Raw genomic sequence first — 21,799 nt, forward strand, 5'->3', positions numbered from 1 at the left:
TCAACAACGAAAGCAAAGGAGAGCACCTTTCTTCCTGGGGTGATGTCACCGGATGCCCATTGCTGTAGAACCCTGAGCCAGTTTCCTCCTGGGAAACAGTTTGCACAAGAAAGAGGTGGGAGGCAATGGGACTGTAGGTTTATGTTTCAGATAGGAGTTCCTTCCTCTTACATTTCAAAAGAAAGACTAAATTTTCTTTCTGAAAATCAGCGTAGTGATGTTTTCGTCGGTACAGTATGGTGCGTGCTCACTATACGTTTCTCTGAATGAATGTGTTCGTATCAGCAGATCTGGAAGGTAGAAAAAGGACCAGATGGAAAGGCCATTGTTGAATTTTTGTCCAATCTTGTTCGCCATACCAAAGCTGTCAATGTCGTGCGTTTTTCTCCAAGTGGGGAAGTTTTAGCATCAGGAGGGGATGGTGAGTATTGTACTTCAAGATTCTTCAGAAACCAGATACCCATGTGTCTCATATTGAAGAGTGAGATTTGAGCTAGACATACTTTGTTATTTTAGAGGTCGCTTGACCCTCTCAATCTGTCATTTAGAAAGTTTAGTAAAATAATGTTGTGGGGAGTGTGAAGGGGTGGAGGATGCAAAGCTTAAACCGAGAAGACCTGTTTGAAAACGGCCGCTTTCCCACTTGCTCTCACTGGGCCGATTGGAGACAAGTAGGTAGGTGCTTACCATTCTAAGTCCCAAGGCAACTGGCCTGGCCTTGTTTGGCTGTCAGTTTAGCATCTGTAAGTGATCACAGTCAGTTCCATGTCTCTCTGTAATTAATGAATTAATTGGCTTAGGGAGTATAGTCTAAACAACCCTCTAAATTATGTTTCTTTGGTGGGAGTAGATTGATTCATATTTCCTCCTTGTGCTTATTTTTTTTTAAATTTATTTATTTTTTGCCTGTGCCACGCGGCATGCAGGATCTTAGCTCCCCAACCAGGGATTGAACCCGTGCTCCCTGCAGTGGAAGCGCGGAGTCCTAACCACTGGACCGCCAGGAAATTCCCTTGCTGCTTGCGCTTAAATGGCATAAAATGATACAGAAGAAGTAAATCTTTTTATCATGCTCTAAAACTAAGATAGTCTAGAAGCCAGAATAAAAAGAAAGAAGAAATCTCAGATGTTGTTTGAAGAAGGAGGGAAAGAAGCCTGGTTGAATTCAGTGCCCTGATGTCCAGTGTTTCCGTCGAGGGGGGAGGTGGGGAGTGGCAGCAGCACAGGGGGCAGTGGGGAGGCTGGCGGGCCGTCCTCTGTGAGGCCGCACAGGGCAGCCCAGGTCCTTTGGCCTCGAGGGCCCGGAAACCTGTTGTCAGTCAGTCAGCACGTGGAGAGTGCCGGTCCGTCAGGGCCAATCTCATCTCAGCCAAGCTCCCCGGATTCCAATTAATTTAGAGAGAGAACGTGTGTGTCCACACCACCGGCTCCTTCACTCTCCTCCTTCGGGCATTCCTCGAAGGGAAGCCACGTCTTGGTCAGAAGGTTATGTGGTGAGCGTGGCGTCAGAACGTGGGGAGCTAGAGGACTCAGACAATTGGTGACATCACGCTAAGGGATCTGACACGTCCATGGTGTTAACAGCTGACACATGCAAGGGCTCACCATGTGCCGGGCATCGTGGGGTAAGTGCTTTATGCATTTGCCTCATTTGATGCTCACGATAGCTGATGAGCTAGGCACTGTTATCCTTCTCATCTTACGGGTGAGGAGACCGAGGCATCAAGATGGGAAGTGACTGGCCGTAGGTTACACAGCTAGGAATGATTTGCCAACCCTTGCGTTGGTGCCTCTGTTGTTTCCTTATTCGGCCACTTACAGGTTATGCCTGTGGATTTGTTAATGTAGTCAGTCGCTTTGCAGTAGTGTTTTGCTGGCCTGGGGACACTTCTGTTTAAGGAGACCTTGTATAGCTCTGATCTGGTATGAGTTTGATTTTGGAGTTTTTGTTCGGAAGGCAAATTTGCTTTTCCTGCCCCAATTCTTAGACGTAAATCCTTGTGGCCATAGTGTCTATTGAACAACATAGATATTATTTAATACCCTAAAAATCCAGAAGTGAAGGAGCCATGCTTTGTAAAGCGTGGCTTATCTTTAACTGACTCGCTCCACAGATGCTGTCATTCTTCTGTGGAAGGTGAATGATAACAAGGAACCAGAACAGATCGCTTTTCAGGATGATGATGAGGCTCAGCTGAACAAGGAGAACTGGACTGTCGTAAAAACACTGAGGTAACCTCGGGAGGGGCCTGGGAGGGATTTATCCTTATGACCTGTTGTGGCCTCTCCCGTTGCGGAGCACAGGCTCCGGACGCGCAGGCTCAGCGGCCATGGCTCATGGGCCCAGCCGCTCCGCGGCATGTGGGATCTTCCCGGACCAGGGCACGAACCCGCGTCCCCTGCATCGGCAGGCGGACTCCCAACCACTGCACCACCAGGGAAGCCCGCATTTTGACTTTTATAGCTCACTTAAAACTTTTACTTATGCAAGACAGTAATACGGGCATAGTTTAAAAGATAAAAATATGATTAAAATGGATTTTCTTAGTTTGTCTTATAAAATTTTCCTTAGTAAACTTGAATCAATTTTAAAGATACAAATATCCTTGAAGGTAGTAGTTTATAGCTATAGCTAATATAGCTCTAGTGGAAATTCCTAAAGTCCCACTGTAATGTATGGTCCCTGAGTGTGCTTTTAAATTTTTGACAATTTTTTCTCTCCTTGAGACAAGAATTGCTTTTTCTCCTCTTTGGATTCTAGGGGCCACTTAGAAGATGTGTATGATATTTGCTGGGCAACCGATGGGAATTTAATGGCTTCTGCCTCTGTGGATAACACGGCCATCATATGGGATGTCAGTAAAGGTAGCTGATATGTTTTTGTTATTATCGGGGGAAGGACTATTCTAAGTGTCTAAAAAGCCGAACCTTTAAAGGCTTCAGAGGAGTTTTTTTAGTGAACTGGAATAGGTGTTTGGCAGGACAGGTTAGGGATTAGCCCCATATGCCATGGATCCACTGCATTTTTAAGGGCCAAGTCAGAATGTATGAGGCTTAGCAGTGGTGTCATGAGTTGCTGGTGCCAAAGCAAGGTAGATCGCACACGCCTGGGGGTGCAGACATGACGGGGCCGGCGGGGCGGCATACGGCTGATCCCTGTCGTCCTGGAACTTAGGGTCTCGGGAAGTTAGCAAGTCATAATCAGTGAGGCATTGCATGCTCGATGTTGGGGTCGGTGGGATCAGGTTTCCATTTCGGGACATCAAGGCAAGCCAAGGACACCTCACTGCTTTGAAAGAACCTGTTCACTGGTTGAGGGGACAATAAACATGTAAGAAGTTACCATAGGATGAAAATAGCAGTGAAATGCCAAAAGCCAGTGGTGGCTGACGCCTGACCACTTTTACCCCCTGCAGTCCTGTACTCAAGCTTGATGTCTTCTCCCAAACCTCTTCTCTTCTTCTTTATCTGCTGATTCTCCTGCAACCCAAGTGCCCAGGTCGGGAGTCAGGCAGCGGCATTGGCATCCCCTGTGGTGTCAGCACTGCATCAGCCCAGTTTTCATCCACGCTGTAGAGGCCTCTGTTCTTCGTTCTGTGCGGTCCAGCTGAAGCGTCCTCTCTCTTGCCTCATTTCCGTCATGCTCTTTCTTATCAATCCCAGACACTCGGCAATGGGGAGGACCAGTGTCACTGTCTTCTTTTTCCCAAATCTGGCCGTGTGTTGGGTAATTTCAGTGTCTGTTGACACTCCATCAGCACCCCCTGAAGCCAGTTGTAACGATCTTGAACACTGCCAGCAGGCTGGGCACTCTTGCAGGTGCTGGAGGATGCGTGAATACAATGGCTACGTCCTAGTGGGGTGTCAGACGAATACACAAACGTATGATGCCAGGAAGTGATAGCGCTCTGAAGGGGTCCGGGAGTGATAGGGTGATCTGGGAAGGCTTCTCTGAGCTTGTGGAGTTTGAACAGAGACTGGAATGAATCCGGGGAGCAAGCCGTGTGCATTATTTCATGGGAACGGCATGTGCAGAGGCCCGGCGGCCGGAGCTGCTGCTTGTGTCCCAGGAGCAGGAAATCACCGGACGGCTGGAGCAGGAGGGAGGGGGGACCTGAGGCTGGAGGGTGGTGGGTCCTGGCCACAGGGTCGGGTCTCAGATTGTAACCAAGGTGTGACCACGTGCTGCTGATGGGTTTTAAGCAGTAGACTAATGTGATTTCGCTTATTTTTTAAAAAATATTTATTTATTTATTTACGTATTTATTTTGGCTGCGCCGGGTCTTAGTTGCCGCACGCATGCGGGATCTAGTTCCCCGACTAGGGATCGAACCCGGGCCCCCTGCCTTGGGAGTGCGGAGTCTTACCCACTGGGCCACCAGGGAAGTCCCTTACTTATGTTTTAAAAAGATGTCATTGGCTGGCATGTGGCAAACTCTCCCAGGACAGCACAGCAGGTAGCGGGGTGGGGGGGAGGAGCGGTTTTGAGGAGCGTGGAAATCAAGACCACGTCCTAGGCCTCCATCGTTTTTTTTTTTCTTAACGTGTAATGTGGGCAAAATTGTTTAGAGTCGGTACGTTTTTATTTATGGAAGTTCACATGCTGTGATTCCTTCTGCCCATCACCTTAGTTCCTCCAAAGTCTGTGTCATAATCTTCAAGGTGGCCCTTTAGAAAGAACGCCCGCTTGATCCACGCTTGTCCTGTCGGCCAGTCCACTGTTCTGCAGCTGGGCTTCTTTGAAGGCCTGTCACTTAAGTGCTCTGACAGTGACGTCGTAGCCAGGCGTCCTGCTCTCCTGACAAGACGCCTCCTTCAGGCCCCTCAGCACCCCTGCTTCCTGCTAGAGCCCTCAGGTCCCCTGAGCCCTCTCGATTCCTGCTCTGCCGGCCCGTCTGACCTCTTATTTTCTCTCTCCACTTTGCTCCCCAAGGGGATCATTTATGTACATAGACCCTTTTCTTTCACCCGACGGTACCAAGAAAACCCCAGCCCAGGATTGGTGCTACAATACTGACAGTCTCCTGGTCCCGGGCTGAGCACAGCTCACAAACCGGCCACCCTGCATATTGGGCCGCTATAAATTCGTCCTCACCAGCCTCCGATGGGGTCCTGGGGTCCCAACCCCTTTTGCTTGTGAGGTTCGATCCACTCCTGTTCTCCCCGGCAGCTCCCCCAAACCTCCGTAGGTCTCCTTAGCCTTCTTCTTCACCTCTGGCCACCTTAATCTCAGCAGACTCCCCTAAAGGCCTTCAAGAAGGGGAGGGGGAAGGAAAGTTAGCCTGACATTTGTGCAGTGTGTAAAGTCACCGGCAGGTCACCAGCGACTTCAGGGCCAGGGTGGGGCAGGCAAGGAGCGGGAGGGAGCCCACGGCAGAGGGTTGAGTGAGTGGTCGGGAGAGCGAGTGATGGGGTGTAGACCGCTCCCCAGAGAAGAAGGTTTGGGGTTTTGTTTTTTTTGGCCTCATCATGCGGCATGTAGGATTTTAGTTCCCCAACCAGGGATTGAACCCGCCCCTTGCAGTGGAAGTGCAGAGTCTTAACCACTGGACCGCCAGGGAATTCCCTGGGTTTTGTTTTTTTAAGACTGGCCAAGGCTTCCTAACTCCCTCCTCTTTTTATCCGGGTAATCTCTGTGTGCTGCTGGTTTTATCTTCTAAATGTTTCCCCCAAAGCCCTTTTCCCATCCCTAGTCACAATGCTCTGGTTCAGGCCCTCATCTCTCACCTGGTCTGCTGTCACCTCCTAACTAGTGACACTTCTCTGTGCTCTCTTCAACCCTCAGTTTCATCTTTATAATGCAGGTCCCTTCCCAGCTCAGCGTTGCTCTGAGCCACACCATGAACCCCCAGAACCGTTTCCTTGCACACGAGGGTCTTGCACACACCAGCGGTCTCGGCTACTTGTCACTGCTCCAGTGGCCTAAACTGACTTTCACCCCGTGGATTTGCTCAGAATACCTTCTTCTCTCCTCATCGGCCCCATGTATCCTGCCTGACCTGGAGAACCAAACTCTGAGCTCACTCCTCGACCTCACCCCGGCTTTGTTAGCTGCCCTCTTCTCTGCGTCGTGTCACAGTGCGCATGCTGGTGGTGGGTCTGTCCCCACCATGAGCTGTGAGCTCCCTGGGACGAGGGGCCATGTGAAGTCATCTTTGGTCCCCAGAGCCTGACGTGGAGTTTGGTAGAGTCTAAGTTACCAACTGCTGAATTATGGAACGGCATAAAGGAACAATACTTAAATTGTAGTTTATACCATTTGTGCATTAGTGGGTTTTGGTAATGTGTGTGTTGTGTGCTTTATTCGTAGGACAAAAGATCTCAATTTTTAATGAACATAAAAGTTATGTACAAGGAGTAACCTGGGATCCTTTGGGTCAGTATGTTGCTACCCTGAGCTGTGACAGGTAAGTTAGTATTTGGCAAGTTGTTTTCACCTCTGTTTGCTTGAAATTTTCTTCAGAGGTATTTTTGTTACAGCTTAACCAATGTAAGCCACAGTCTGGCTTTGATTCTTTCATTCTTGGTTTCGTATAAAGCGTTTTGTTTTACTGCTATTCTTACAGCATAATAAGAAATTGGCAACTAATTAGGACAAGAGCCTTACACGAAGTTAGTACTTAATAAATCTTTATTGAGTGGGTGAGTGAATGCAGAAATAGCTTTGAATTAAATTTAAACTTCTTGGGCAACTTTTAAAGAAAAAGTCTTTTATAAATACGACTTAAGCAAGAAGAGATAACTAGTGGTAGGGTTGGATAGTTATTTCATTTTTTTTATTAGAGTTTACTGCTATAGTGATTTTAACAACTCCATTTAAATTAATATGAAAATAAGATATTTTGTCTTCTCTGAAAGGAGGTCTTGTTGCTGTGTTTACTGGTACATTTAAACACAATATATATTTTTTTAATTAATTAATTTTATTTTTGGCTGCGTTGGGTCTCCGTTATTGCGCTTGGGCTTTCTCTAGCTATGGCTAGTGGGGGCTACTCTTCGTTGCGGTGCACGGGCTTCTCATTGCGGTGACTTCTCATGTCGCGGAGCACGGGCTCTGGGCACGCGGGCTTCAGTAGTTGTGGCACGTGGGCTCAGTAGTTGTGGTTCACAGGCTCTAGAGTGCGGGCTCAGTAGTTGTGGCACATGGGCTTAGTTGCTCCATGGCATGTGGGATCTTCCCGGACCAGGGCTCGAACCCGTGTCCTCTGCATTGGCAGGTGGATTCTTAACCACTGCACCACCAGGGAAGCCCTAAACACAATAATTTAATTGTGTTCCTGGAACAAAAAATTAAAAAAAAAAAAAAACCAGGGATGCCAAGCATATCACTCACCAGTCATAATATTCCTTTATAATATTTATCCAACTACTTTTAACTATAACAAACTGAATTTCAAATGGTGCTGGAATGAAAGCACTAAGGAAGTGTTTATTTTTCATAGAATCTCCTGTAACATTCCAAATGTCATTTATTTTCTGGTATACGTGGGTTTTTTTGTTCTTTTTTTGTGTGGCCATGCCGAGTGGCTTGTGGGATCTTAGTTCCCTGACCAGGGATTGCACCTGTGCCCCCTGCAGTGGTAAGCACAGAGTCCTAACCACTGGACTGCCAGGGAAGTCCCCTGGTATATGTGTTTTATTCAGGCAGTCAGGAGTGAAACAATTTGATTAGCTCAGGGAATAATATGAACTACCAACAACCAATTTACTTGCTGCCGCTTTCCTTACTCCTGCAAATCCCTGAGGGCGAGACCGTTCCACACAAAATAAACTTCACTGCAGTCATACAGATGGCCACTAAGCCAGATGCCCAAGACCTGAAAAATAAGGCCAGGCTTACAAGTTTATGTCCATTGACAAGTTGAAACATTCAATAGAGAATGAAATTATGACGTATTTCCCCACTTAGTTAGTGATATCCTTCTGGTTGTTAATATTTGCCTCTGTCATTCAGTTAAGTGTGAAAGTCATTGGTCAGTGGTTTTGCAGGCCAAAAGTTGTTGAAGCAATCTTCAGTTCTGGTAATAGATTGTTTCTCTGTGAAACATAATTCGTTTACTAGAAGAGATAAATCAGACTTTTCTTCTTTATTTAGGATCCTGAGGGTGTACAGCACACTGAAGAAACGTGTGGCTTTTAATGTCTCAAAGATGCTGTCTGGAGTAGGGGCTGAAGGAGAGGTACAAAATGTTTTGACATTCCATCTTAGCCGTACTGTAGTTGGGACTTAGGAAGTTGTGAGCTCCTCCATCGCTCGTAGCTAAACCCCTGGTTTCCAGGACCCGACACCTGAACTGCAATATGACTTCCTCTTAGACCACCAAGTCTCAGTGTGGTGGTCTGGGCTGGCCTGTACGGAGGTGTGGACGTCTGGGGACCAGGGGAGAGGTGATGGTGGAGGACAGTGTTTCCAAGCCTGGCTGAACTATGGAGTCACCTGGGAAGCATGTAAAAATATGGGTGCCTGGGCCCGACCCCAAGAGCTGTGATTCGCTTGGCTTGAAGCAGGCAGGGCCCTCACAGTCTGAGGTGCAGTGAGGTTCAGGAACCACTGACTAGGAAGACCACAGCACTAGGCAACAGGAAGGCAGGTGGATCCAGCACCGACGATACACCTTCTTGGCAGGTGGAGGGGGACTCTCTGGCCATCGGGCTGGTACTCAGGAATGGAAAGGATTTTGATTTTTGAAAGAACTGGTAAATGAAGATAGCACTCTAATCCTAGTAGGTGAAAGGGAGCAAGTTGGTTACTATAACAAAGCGGATAAACAACAAGGTCCTACTGTGTAGCACAGGGAACTGTATTCAATGTCTTGTGATAAGCCAGACGGGAAAAGAATATGGAGAAGAATATACACATGTATAACTGAGTCACTTTGCCGTACAGTAGGAGTTAGCACAGCATTGTAAATCAACTCTGCTTCAATAAAGTTAAAAACAAACAACAACAACAAAAACCAAAGCAGAGATGAGGTGCAAATCCAGTCCTGGGATAGCACGTGAGGCAGAGTGGGCTTTGTGAGCTGGCCGGCGCTGAGAGGTCACATGGGTAGTTAGGAGGGTCACGCCTGGTTGAGGATTAAATGCTTAGTGTTCATAAAGTGTCAGCGCATGGTAGCAAAAACTGTTCCACACAGGTGTTCAAGAAATGTTGTCTGAAAAGATGATAGGATTACTATTTTCTTTTTAAAAAGGGTTCATTCGGTTGGAGATTCTAAATATAAACACACAGATAACAAGCAAAGGGCTCCTAGTCACCTTCCTGCCTTTTCCCGGTCTCATTCCCCAAACAGACCACTGTTGACAGTGTGGTGTGTGCTCTTACAGAGGGTTATTTGTATAATAAGTATAGAACCACACAGACACGTAGACACACACACACACACACACACACACACACAGCTTTCCTTAACAAAAATGGGAGATCAGTTCACGAGTGATTGCCCTTGCAGACTTGCGTGATTATTTGATATGTAATTTATTTCAGTTTCATTTATTATTATGTCAGTAAGAAATGACAACGTGTAGAGAAAAAAATAGGAATTGGTAAGCCTTTATTGTGAATGCGAAGGTTTGGAATAACGTTTAGACTCTGTGTGCCGCAGGCGAGAAGTTACCGGATGTTCCATGACGACAGCATGAAATCATTCTTTCGTAGACTTAGTTTCACTCCTGATGGATCTTTGCTCCTCACACCAGGTGTGTTTAACAAAGCTTTTGATTTAAGGGCATGAGAGCAGCGGTGGTGGTGTCTGTGCTCCTGATTTTGTGATGCTCTTTGCAGCTCAGGGAATTCTGATGAAAGCAGTGGTCCCCAACTTGTCCGCACATTGAAACCTCCAGGGAGCTTCAAAAAGTGCTGGTACCTGGGTCCCACTCCCAGAGATTGTGTTTTAATTGGTTTGGAGTGTGTGGTCTGGGTTTTGGAATTTTAAAAAGATTTCTAGTGATTTTAATGTACAGACAAGTTTGGGAGCCACTAGACTAGAGTGATAAACATACTCCCTTAGGCAAATTCAACTTAAAAAAAATTTTAATGAGTGCCTTTTCCCTAGACATGTATGTGGAGGTCATCGTTCTAAAACTAATGATAAAGTGCCTTTATCATTTTTATTCTTAATGAAGCAGCCTGTTGTGACAGGGTCTAGGCACAGACAAGTCTGGTTGGAATAACTTGTGGGAGTGTAGTGGTCAAGTCTGACAGGTCAGCAGAATCAGCAAGGACACGTCAGGGTCATTTTCAGCAGGAGGGTGAGAGGTTGAGTCCAGCAGGATTATCCAGGGCAGTGCTGTTGCCAACATGATCTCAGAGGAGACCGTCCCCTGCTCTCCATGGCTCAGATACCATCCTGTGTATGATACGATGACATGACCCGGGGCTGGGCCAAACGGGAGGGCACAGGTCAGGTTTGCCACTAAGTGTCCCAGCCAGGCTGGGCAGAGGAGACCCCAAGAGTGTGTGAATCATACACACATGTGTGGGTTGGGCTGTAAAAGGACATTGGGGAACACATGGGAATGACATTGGCCTGGGGGGGGGGTCCCAGGACCAAGAATAAGTAGTTGCTTAAGTATTTTTTTTTTTTTTTTTTTGCGGTACGCGGGCCTCTCACTGTTGTGGCCTCTCCCGTTGCGGAGCACAGGCTCCGGACACGCAGGCTCAGCGTCCATGGCTCACGGGCCCAGCTGCTCCGCGGCATGTGGGATCTTCCCGAACCGGGGCACGAACCCATGTCCCCTGCATCGGCAGGCGGACTCTCAACCACTGCGCCACCAGGGAAGCCCTGCTTAAGTATATTGAAAGTTGTTTACTAAACTCAGTAGCAGGTCCTTTCCTAAATGGCAGCTCCAAAAATATTTTCATTTAAAATCGGGTACCAGATAGGTTATCTGCTGCCACCATTATTATTCTTGGTGGTGTTAATAAATGCAGGAAATGAAATTACAGAGATTGGAAGAAATAAAACTTTGTGATAGGTTTGTGTTTCTAGAAAATCCAAGAGATTTAAAAAATACTCTCAGAATAAAAAAAAAGAATTTGATAAGGTGGATAGATATTATAAAATACATAAAATCTGTATCTGCTACAGTAGAATAAGTACTTAGAAATGTGAAAAGGGTAATTGTTCCATTCGTAACAGTGCAAAACGCAGAAGACATGGAAATGCATAGGAAAAAATTTAATAAGGCATAGAGCCTTTATGAAGAAGACTAGAAGGTCTTATTGATGGTTATAAAACAAGTTCTGAACAAATAGAGATATTTCGTGTTCTAAAAATTAACATGATAATTGATTTCCAATTAGGATCCCATTTAAGGTTTTTTTTGTTGTTGGTTTGTTTCGGTTTTTTGGTTTTTTAATTGGATGACATCTCGGATTTGTTTAGGAGAGTAAATGCAAGGAATAGTAAAAAAGTATGAAAGATAAGAATAATACTTGAGCAGGCATTTTCCTGTCTAAATGTCAGAGATTCTGTAGTGCTATTGTTATCAAATCAGTATGGTATTGGTATAGGAATAAACATACAGCTTAGTGGATCAGAACAGAGAATCCAGAAATAGATTCTGGGATAAAAGGGAGTTTAATAGGTGACCTGAGTGGTATTTCAGTGGGAAGGATGGATTATTGAGTGAATGATTCTGGAGTGTCCAGCTGTCTGGAAAAAAATTAGATTGGACTCTTAGCTTATCAGATGGATAAGGTGGGCTTCCTTGGTGGCTCAGTGGTTAAGAATCCACCTGCCAATGCAGGGGACACGGGTTTGAGCCCTGGTCCGGGAAGATCCCACATGCCGTGGACCAACTAAGCCTGTGCACCACAACTACTGAGCCTGCACTCTAGAGCCCGCGAGCCACAACTACTGAGCCCGCGTGCCCCAACTACTGAAGCCCACACACTTAGAGCCCGTGCTCCACAACAAGAGAAGCCACTGCAATAAGAAGCCCGCACACCACAGTGAAGAGTAGCCCTCGCTCACCACAACTAGAGAAAGCCCATGTACAGGAACAAAGACCCAGTGCATCCAAAAATAAATAAATAAAATAAATATATTTTAAAAATAAATAAATAAAATAAACTGCAGGTGAATTCAATACTTAAAAATGGTAAAAATGTAAAACTCTTGCAAGAAAATCTAGGAGGACATTCTAGGACTGGGGAAGACCAAACTAGGACTGGGGAAGACCAAACTAAGACTGGAAACCCAGCAGCTCTTAAATGATAGACCTACTTTGCTGTATTTGAATGTAGAGCTTTTGTATGGCAAAAGACGCAGTAAGCAAAATCAGTAGTCGTATGATGGGACTGGAAAATAATGGTTATGGTACAGAAACGAGAGCGCTGACAGACATCATATACAATGGCTCTTCCAAATTGGCAAGAAGAACAAAAAGACAAAAGGAGAAAAACGAGAGAAAGGTACAACAAGGCGGCTCATAGAAGAGCAAATCTGGTGCAAAACTGGCACACACGGAGAGGTGTTCGGAAACCCGACAGTCAAGGCAACGCAGGTTAATGTGACATCAGTAGGTATCCCTTTATTCATTTCAGGCTGGAAAAACGTGAAAATATCTGTCGCTGATGGGCATGTGTATGGCTGTTGCTGGAGAGAGTGTGGATTGTTAGGGCCTTTTGGGAAGGCAGTCTGGTAACCGTTTAATGCATGTACTCTTCAGCCAATCCGCCCCTTGTCTGACATTCACTTCCTTAAGAAATGAAAACAGTACATAAGAGTGTATGTCCAAGGATGTTTATTGCAAGCATAGCTTTTTTTTTTAATGACACTTTTCTCTTTTTTAAAATTAATTATTTTATTTATTTATTTTTGGCTGTGTTGGGTCTTCGTTGCTGCGCACAGGCTTTCTGTAGCTGTGGCGAGCAGGGGCTACTCTTCGCTGTGGTGCGCGGGCCTCTCATTGCAGTGGCCTCTCCTGTTGCGGAGCACGGGCTCTAGGTGCGCAGGCTTCAGTAGTTGTGGCGCGTGGGCTCAGCAGCCGTGGCTCGCGGGCTCTAGAGTGCAGGCTCCGTAGTTGTGGTGCATGGGCTTAGTTGCTCCGCAGCATGTGGGATCTTCCTGGACCAGGGCTCAAACCCGTGTCCACTGCATTGGCAGGCAGATTCCTAACCACTGTGCCACGAGGGAAGTCCAAGCATGGCTCTTAGTTGTAAAAAAACAAAAACAAAACAATACTCGTTAACAGAGAACGGGTGAATAAATTGCGGTATTTTCAGACCAGTGCATAGTAGGTAGCTACTGAAGAAAGGGTGCATTAGTGTCACGCAGGTTAACTGTCATGAGTGATTGACTGAGAAAAGCAAAATGAGCAAAAGTATAAATAATACCCCATTCTGTAAAATAGATTTAAAAAACCCACCATATGAATATACAAGCGATTGAGTTATAACTGGTTGGAACAATTATGTGAGCATGGGGGAAATACAGAATGACCTGATGGTTTGTTAAAATGGATTACTTGGGGATGGAAGGATGGGGTGAGATGGGAAGAGAGTAGAAAGACTACTGGCTGTGTCTGCTGCCCCCCCCCAGCGGGTATGAAATGGTCACATGGAAGATTACATACGTGTGTGTGTGTGTGTGTGTGTGTGAGGAAATGTTAACGTAAAACAGGGAGATGTTCCCAAGAGCAACTGTGTGTGACGGTCATTCTCCAACAGGATCTGACCTGGTTTTGAGTACAGCCTGAGGTGAGTGTAGAAGGGCTCTCAGATGTGGGCTGCTCCCCAGGGCAAAGGCAGCTTCTGCAGGGGCTGGAGATGTCAGCAGAGGGCTGGTCTCCTGGCAGCCTTTGGGCTCCATCAGGCTGATGGGAAAAGGCCTGAGTCTCAGGTTTTGGGTGGCAACTGAGGTCAATCCAGGGGACAGAGAGCCAGGGGTCTGATCATAGCACTTCACTAGCAGGAATTGGCTGGATTCGCAGGCAAAGGTCTGCTGTGGTCAGGGCTCCCTGCTTTATGTTCTTCCCACCCAGGCCTGGAAGGGGCTCTGGGGCAGCTGAGCCCCTTGGGGAGGTGACAGGGGTAGAACTGGAGTAAAGGGCTGAGCCCAGGCAGGGACAGGGTGTTTGCATTTGTCCTCAGTCACAGAAACATTGTCCAGGTAATAATGTTCCGGGGAGAATCTTTTATAAACCAGAACTGATGCTCATGTGTCTTTGCTGATGAACAGTTTAATAACACATGGCCTTGCCTTCCTCTACTGCTTCCCCAGCTGGATGTGTGGAATCGGGTGAAAACGTAACAAATACAACTTATGTTTTCTCCAGGAAAAATCTTAAAAGGTATGTAATTGAAGAAATATTTGAAATGTTTACCCTTTCTTTTTGCTTTTGTTGAGTGACGGTGCTGTTTTGCAAAACCACGATTCATCTTGCAGGCCTATCGCCCATCTTCCGTGTCCTGGGAAGGCGACGCTCGCTGTCCGCTGCTGCCCCGTCTACTTTGAGCTGAGGCCAGTGGTGGAAGCAGGTACCTTAGAGCCACAGGGGTGTGTCACGTTCTCTGAGGCAGGTCACCAGGGTGGGTGGGGAGAGGTGAGTATGTGGGTTGGTTCAGTTTGGTCAGTCTTGAGAGCAAAGACTGATGTTATCAAAATACGTGTCAGATTTTGCGTTGTCTAGAATACACTTTCTTTGCTGCAAGCAACTTTAAAGGGCTAAAAATACTAGCTTTGTTTCTCTACTGAAGGAGGTTGAATGTCATTTATTAGTGATTTCCTATGCAGTGAAAATTATGGGAAAATTATATGAATTGGATTTTTGTTTCACTGTTTTTCCACCTCCGGCTGCTTTTAAGATTTTTCTCTTTATCAGTTGGCTTTCAGCAATCTGATTACGGTGTGCCTGCTGCCGTTTTCTTTATGTTTCTTGTGCTTGGGGTTCATTGAACTTCTTAGATTTACGAGTTTATAGTTTTCATCAAATTTGGAGAACTTGGCCAGTTATTTCTTCAGATACTTTTTCTGTCATCCCCCCTCTCTCTCCTCTTCTTCAGGGGCTCCAGCTACACACGTATTGGACGGTTTGAAGTTACCCGTGGCTTACTGATGCTGTTATGTGTTTCTTTCCTCTCTGGATAGTTCCTACAGCTTGTTTTGAGTTCACTGCTCTTCCGTGTCACCTGCCCTTCGTGCCAGCCAGTGTATTTTCTCTCTGTGACGGTGTAGTCTAGAACTTCTAGAGTTCAGCTTGGGTCCTCCTCACGTACCTCTGCTTTACACCTTCCCTCTTGCCTCTTGAACGCGTGGAATACACTTGTTACAATAACTCTTTTAATGGCTTTGTGTACAAAGGATTGGTTTTGATGGATTTTTTCTTCCTCATTATGGGTCATATTTTTCTGCTTCTTGGAATGCCTGATAATTTTTTTAAAATTAATTAATTAATTTATTTTTGGCTGCATTGGGTCTTCGTTGCTGCCGCGGGCTTTCTCTAGTTGCATCGAGTGGGGGCTACTCTTCGTTGCTGTTCACGGGCTTCTCATTGCGGTGGCTTCTCTTTTTGCAGGGCACGGGGTCTAGGCGCGTGGGCTTCAGTAGTTGTGGCTCGTGGGCTCTAGAGCGCAGGCTCAGTAGCTGTGGCGCACGGGCTTAGTTGCTCCACGGCATGTGGAATCTTCCCGGAACGGGGATCGAACCCGTGTCCCCTGCATTGGCAGGCGGATTCCTAAGCACTGCGCCACCAGGGAAGTCCATCTGATAATTTTTTATTAGACATTGTGGATTTTACCTTAGTGGATGCCGGATATATTTTCATCCTTATAAATATCCTTGAGCTTTATTCTGGGATGCAGTGAGGTTGCTTGGAAACACTTTGCGTCTTAGGGGTCTTGCTGTTAGGCTTTGTCAGGTGGGATCACAGGGGCATTTAGTCTAGGGCTAATCTCTTCACTACGGAGGCAGAGCCGCCTGGATGCTCTAATTGATGCCCATGAAGTGGGCGGTTTTCCACTCTCGCTGCTGGGAACATGTGCTGTTTCTAGCCTTGTGTGAGCTTCAGGGGTGGCTCTTTTATTAAAAAAAATTAATTAACTAATTTTATTGAAGTATAGTTGATTTACAGTGTCATGTTAATTACTGCTGTACAGCAGAGTGATTCAGTTATACATATATACATTCTTTTTTAATATTCTTTTCTGTTATGGTTTATCATAGGATATTGAACATAGTTCTCTGTGCTATACGTAGGACCTTGTTGTTTATCCATTCTATATAAAAAAGCTTACATCTGCTAACTCCAGTCTCCCACTCCATCCCTCCCCGACCCCCTCCCCATTGGGAACCACCAGTCTGTTCTCTATGTCCGTGATTCTGTATCTGTTTCACTGATAGGTTCATTTGTGTCATACTTTAGATTCCACATATAAGTGATATCATATGGTATTTGTCTTTCTCTTTCTGACTTCACTTAGTGTGATAATCTCTAGTTGCATCCATGTTGCTGCAAATGGCATTATTTTGTTCTTTTTTATGGTTGAGTAGTATTCCATTGTGTGTGTGTGGGGGGGGCACATCTTCTTTATCCATTCATCTGTCAGTGGACATGTAGATTGTTTCCATGTCTTGGCTATTGTGAATAGTGCTGCTATGAACATAGGGGTGCATGCATCTTTTTGAATTATAGTTTTGTCTGGGTATATGCCCAGGAGTGGGATTGCTGGATCATATGGTAGTTCTAATTTTAGTTTTTTGAGGAACCTCCATACTGTTTTCCGTAGTGGCTGTACCAACTTACATTCCCACCAACAGTGTAGGAGGGTTCTCTTTTCTCCACACCCTCTCCAGCATTTATTGTTTGTAGATTTTTTGATGATGGCCATTCTGACTGGTGTGAGGTGGTACCTCATTGTAGTGTTGATTTGCATTTCTCTAATAATTAGCGATGTTGAGCATCTTTTCATGTGCCTGTTGGCCATTTGTATGTCTTCTCTGGAGAAATGTCTGTTAGGTCTTCTGCCCATTTTTGGATAGGGTTGGTTGGTTTTTTTTGTTGTTGAGTTGTTATGAGCTGCTTATATATTTTGGAAATTAAGCCCTTGTTGGTCACATCATTTACAAATATTTTCTCCCATGTAGATAGTCTTTTCATTTTGCTTACGGTTTCCTTAGGGACGGCTCTCTCTTTCCCGTGGCCCTCGCTCCGGCCCTGGCTAGTTTTCCCGCGTGCGGCACTGGTCAGCACTCAGCTGAAGGCTCGAGGCCCCTGGGGCTCTGGCTCTGCCCCTCCACCCGCACGCTCCAGTCGCCTGGGCCTCCTGGCCTCCCAGCTCAGGGCATCTGCCAGGCGCCGCCTGCGTTCCCTCCACCTCTGCTGGGCCTGGAAACTCCAGGCAGTAAACGGAGGTGATCGTAGGGCTCACCTCTCTCGCTTCCTGTCTCTGAGGGATTGCTGTTCTTCATGGCCTAATGGACAGTGTCTTAAAAAAAACCCGTTTCAGTATTTTGCCTGGTATTTTAATTGTTTCAGGTGAAGGGTCAGTCAGGTCTCTGTTACTACATGGCCGGACGCAGAAGCTGTTTTTAAGTTTCTAATCCTTTATGTGAATGACTATGATTAACTTGACAGCATTAAAACATCACTTCATGAGATGCTTCTACGTGACCCTGATGTTTCCTTAGCAGGCGGTGACCCCTCAGGGTGACTTGCCTCATTCACACAACTTTTTCTTCTCTTCTTTTTTTTTAAATTTTATTTTATTTTATTTTATTTTTTTGCACTACGCGGGCCTCTCACTGCTGTGGCCTCTCCCGTTGCGGAGCGCAGGCTCCGGACGCGCAGGCTCAGCGGCCATGGCTCACGGGCCCAGCCGCTCTGCGGCACGTGGGATCTTCCCGGACCGGGGCATGAACCCGTGTCCCCTGCATCGGCAGGTGGACTCTCAACCACTGCGCCACCAGGGAAGCCCTCTTCTCTTCCTTTTGAACCGCAGGTTCCCATGAGTGTTGAATCATAACACAGTGTCCTCATTGGTTCCTGCATGGGTCTCCTTAATTCTTATATTCCTATATAAAATAATACAAAAACTGAATTCTTCCGTAAAGCATTTAGTAAAGTTACATCACTTACGTCCCTGGGGAGAGGGCTTTTGGGGAAAATTTGTTTTCTTTGGGAACTTTGCTTTTGCTTGTTTGACTTTCTGTTCCTGATTTCGCCCATCACCAGAGCCAGGTGTGGAGCTGGTGAGCCTGCCCTACCGCTTGGTGTTTGCTGTGGCTTCTGAAGACTCTGTGCTTTTGTACGACACCCAGCAGCTGTTCCCGTTTGGTTACGTGTCTAACATACATTACCACACCCTGAGTGATATTTCCTGGTGAGTGGATGGGGGAGACAGCGTACATTCCCCTGGAGTTGCCCCTCAGGTCAGGGAGCATTTCATCCTACAGTTGGCTTTTTTGGCCCTTATTTACCAGTTTTTTTAAAGGAATCAATGTAAAAAGGAAAGCTGTTTCTAACTTGCTAAAGTACTGCTTCCTGTTGTGACTGCAGTGGGTGTTGATGCCGTGCAGACTGTGATGTGGTTCATCTATTTCTCATAAACCAAGGGGAGGCCCGGGGTCCCTGGTGTTGTGGGGACTCGCCAGGCCCTCTGGGAGGAAGCCCACACATGCGGGCCCCTGCTGCGCAGACAAGGAGGGGCCCCAGAACTGTGCCCGTCCTGAGGGGTCACTTTGCCCTCGCCTTTCTGCCTGGGGTTCTCAGCACCCCTGGGCTCCCAGTTCTGTCTCCACTGTGTGCTCGGGCCCAGGCTGGGCCTGGCCACCTACCATCTAGTTCTTGCTCTTTATCACTCTTTATCTTCTTTTCATCTTCTTTTTATTTATTTATTTATTAAAAAATTTTTTTTTGCGGTACGCAGGCCTCTCACTGTTGTGGCCTCTCCCGCCGCGGAGCACAGGCTCCGGACGCGCAGGCTCAGCAGCCATGGCTCACGGGCCCAGCTGCTCCGCGGCATGTGGGATCCTCCCGGACCGGGGCATGCACCCGTGTGCCCTGCATCAGCAGGCGGATTCTCAACCACTGCGCCACCAGGGAAGCCCTCATCTTCTTTTTATCTTGGAGGGAAAAAAAAAGAAAAAAAAAAAGGTCATCTCACCTTTATTCCGGTGAATTTGATGACGAAGCAGGGGTGGGTTGGGAGGGAAAGGGCGTGAGGGAGGAGCCCGCACAGATCCTTTCTCAGCCGTGTTTTTCCCTTGACGGCTTTGCCTTCAGACAAAGCTTGTGAGTTTGCTTGAACTTCCATTTCCTCACCAGTGATGAGGGTGCTAAGAGTGGCCTGTAGACTTCGGTAAAGTTTTTCGCTTTCTATTCTGTTTCGGGAATGCAGGTCCAGCGACGGGGCCTTCCTGGCCATCTCTTCCACGGATGGTTACTGTTCCTTCGTGACGTTCGAGAAGGATGAGCTCGGAATTCGCTTGAAAGAGAAGCCAGTTGTGTGTGTGAGAACTCCCGATACAGCGAAGAAAACCAAGAGTCAGACACACCCAGGGTCTTCGCCAGGACCCAGGCTGGGAGAGGGAACCCCCAGCAGCAGAGTCCGGGACCCCAGCAGCCCCTCTGCAACGCCCCCTCAGGCGAAACAGTCTCCGGCCCCCACGGCGGCCAAGGACACCCCTGTGACCGCTCCCGGTGCCAGAGGCTTCCTGGCAGGGCCCTCAGAGGAGAAGACCCTGCAGCCCGGCAGTCAGAATGTGAAAGCCCACGCATCCCGGAGGGTCACTCTGAACACGCTGCAGGCCTGGAGCAAGTCAACACCCCGGTGAGCGCTGTGATGGGAACAGAAGCTGCCTTGCCTTGTCAAAAGACAGGATAAGCCGAAAGCCCCTCGCATAGGTGAAATCCCACACAGCTGCCAGACAGATGTTTCCTAACGTCAGACCTGAGAGTACCGCTTCCTTGCTTACAGACCTCTGTTGGCTCCATTTCCTCCCCGTCGGGTGAGGTCCCGGCTCTTCGCCCGGCCCGTCACCGGCTCTGTGGCAGCCTGCCATCCAGCACGGTGACCCCTCACTCTCCTTCGTCCCGCGTGCTCTGACGTCAGGTCCCCAGGGCACGCTCTGCCTTTGGAGGCCTCTGTGCCTCCACCCTCTGGGGACGCCCTGGACACCTGCTCCGCTGGGTGACACTAGAGTCCTCCCAGAAGACCCATTTGGATGTCCCTTCAGCCCTTTTCTGTGTCACAACACATCGCATTCGACAGCAGGTGTTTGATTTATGCTTCTGTTTCCCTAGTTAGAGTACAGGCCCCCCAGGGCAGGAAGCGTGTCCCTGTTCTCTACCCGTGTTCTCCTGCCCAGACGGTAACAGGCACTTACAATAGGTAGGAAGTCAAAGGAGCACCTCCTCCACGGGGTTTTGGCGTGTCCAGCAGACTGGATCATGGTGAGCGGCACCTCGGGTCTGAATAGCCTCCAGGTGGTGCTGCTGTTGTTTTCTCCCCTGTTCATGCCCGTCTGGCTGGTGAATGTGCCCGAGCTCACGGCTGGCACTGCAGAGCGGACAGAACTGCCCAGCATGGCCCCTGTCGTCAGGCAGCAGCTGGCCTCCAGGCTTCCTTCCCTGGACACCTGTGATCCTGCACACAGCCTTCTCCCCGGCCCACCGCCCAACACTGGGAGGCGGCCTGGGGAAGGGGCCGTGGGGGGGGGATGAGGGGAGCACTGCACGCCTCCCACACACTCTGCCACGTTCACGCGACTTCATTGGCGGATCCATAATGTGGTTTAGGTGTAATGCTGGGCTCTTTCTGTATCTCTTCCTACAGACTAGCAATGTTTTTTGAAAATTTATTTATTTATTTTTGGCTGCATTGGGTCTTTGTTGCTGCATGCGGGCTTTCTCTAGTTGCGGCGAGCGGGGGCAGCTCTTTGTTGCGGTGCGCGGGCTTCTCATTGCGGTGGCTTCTCTTGTTGCGGAGCACAGGCTCTAGGCACTTGGGCTCAGTAGCTGTGGCTCGTGGGCTCTAGATTGCAGGCTCACTAGTTGTGGAGCACAGGCTTAGTTGCTCCGCGGCATGTGGGATCTTCCTGGACCAGGGATTGAACCTGTGTCGACTGCATTGGCAGGCGAATTCTTAACCACTGTGCTACCACGGAAGTCCCTAGCAATGTTTTTAAAATTTATTTTTAAGTGGGGGAAGGGAGGGGGAAAGTGTTCTTTGAAACATTTTCGGTATTAAAGTTTTTCCCCTCTTAATTTCTTGCGAGCTTCTTGCAGTTATAATTTAAAAAAAAATAGTTGTTGAGAATTAAGACTGTGGATTTTAAAAAAGAACCATCTATATTTTGGAGCTTTCCATACTGGAAGCCATGTCTGATAGGCTTATGTAGGAAACATCTAGCAGAGTGTTTAGCATGTCATTGGTAGTTCAGAAAACACGGGTTTTGAAACTTAGATGACTGGTTACGGTTTAAGCTGACTCTTATTTATGTGATGGTTTAACTTAATACATGATCCTTAGTTACTAAGCAAGGGGGCATATTGACATTATATTTAATGCCTTGCATGATATGAGCTGAAAGTTTTACATGTTTCCTTTGACATTTGGTATTGTATGCAAACCATTCCGATGATACTAATGGCCTTTTACTTCTTTTTTTAATCAAGGAGAATAAACTTAATACCCTTAAAGACAGATACTCCACTGAATTCTATACCAACCAGCATAATTTCCAGCCCTTCCACAGAAGAAATTCAATCAGGTAAGTGATACTCTTACTGGTTTAGTATAATTAAAAATAGAATACCATCTCTTTTGGAAATGAGCACCACCTAACTTGAAGTA

General features: G+C 47.2%; 1 protein-coding gene across 3 annotated transcripts in view; it reads left to right on the forward strand.

The window, feature by feature from the left end:
- The window catches only part of CHAF1B (chromatin assembly factor 1 subunit B), a 30,896-nt gene that overhangs the window by 272 nt on the left and 8,825 nt on the right, over positions 1-21,799 (forward strand). For 2 of the 3 annotated variants that reach the window (XR_012331609.1, XM_033856048.2), the window contains exons 2-12: positions 286-421; positions 2,115-2,232; positions 2,762-2,865; positions 6,311-6,407; positions 8,096-8,180; positions 9,606-9,699; positions 14,229-14,298; positions 14,394-14,485; positions 18,178-18,325; positions 19,343-19,774; positions 21,622-21,716. Coding sequence is in view for 2 of the 3 variants with exons in the window: in XM_033856048.2 (XP_033711939.1) it covers positions 286-421; positions 2,115-2,232; positions 2,762-2,865; positions 6,311-6,407; positions 8,096-8,180; positions 9,606-9,699; positions 14,229-14,298; positions 14,394-14,485; positions 18,178-18,325; positions 19,343-19,774; positions 21,622-21,716 (1,471 nt within the window). In the remaining variant the exon portion in view is untranslated. The remainder of the gene's footprint in view (positions 1-285; positions 422-2,114; positions 2,233-2,761; positions 2,866-6,310; positions 6,408-8,095; positions 8,181-9,605; positions 9,700-14,228; positions 14,299-14,393; positions 14,486-18,177; positions 18,326-19,342; positions 19,775-21,621; positions 21,717-21,799) is intronic. The other variant, XM_019923113.3, reaches the window with a different exon arrangement.

The sequence above is a fragment of the Tursiops truncatus genome, chromosome 4 (genome assembly GCF_011762595.2).
Source record: "Tursiops truncatus isolate mTurTru1 chromosome 4, mTurTru1.mat.Y, whole genome shotgun sequence".
In the NCBI taxonomy this organism is placed as follows: Eukaryota; Metazoa; Chordata; class Mammalia; order Artiodactyla; family Delphinidae; genus Tursiops; species Tursiops truncatus.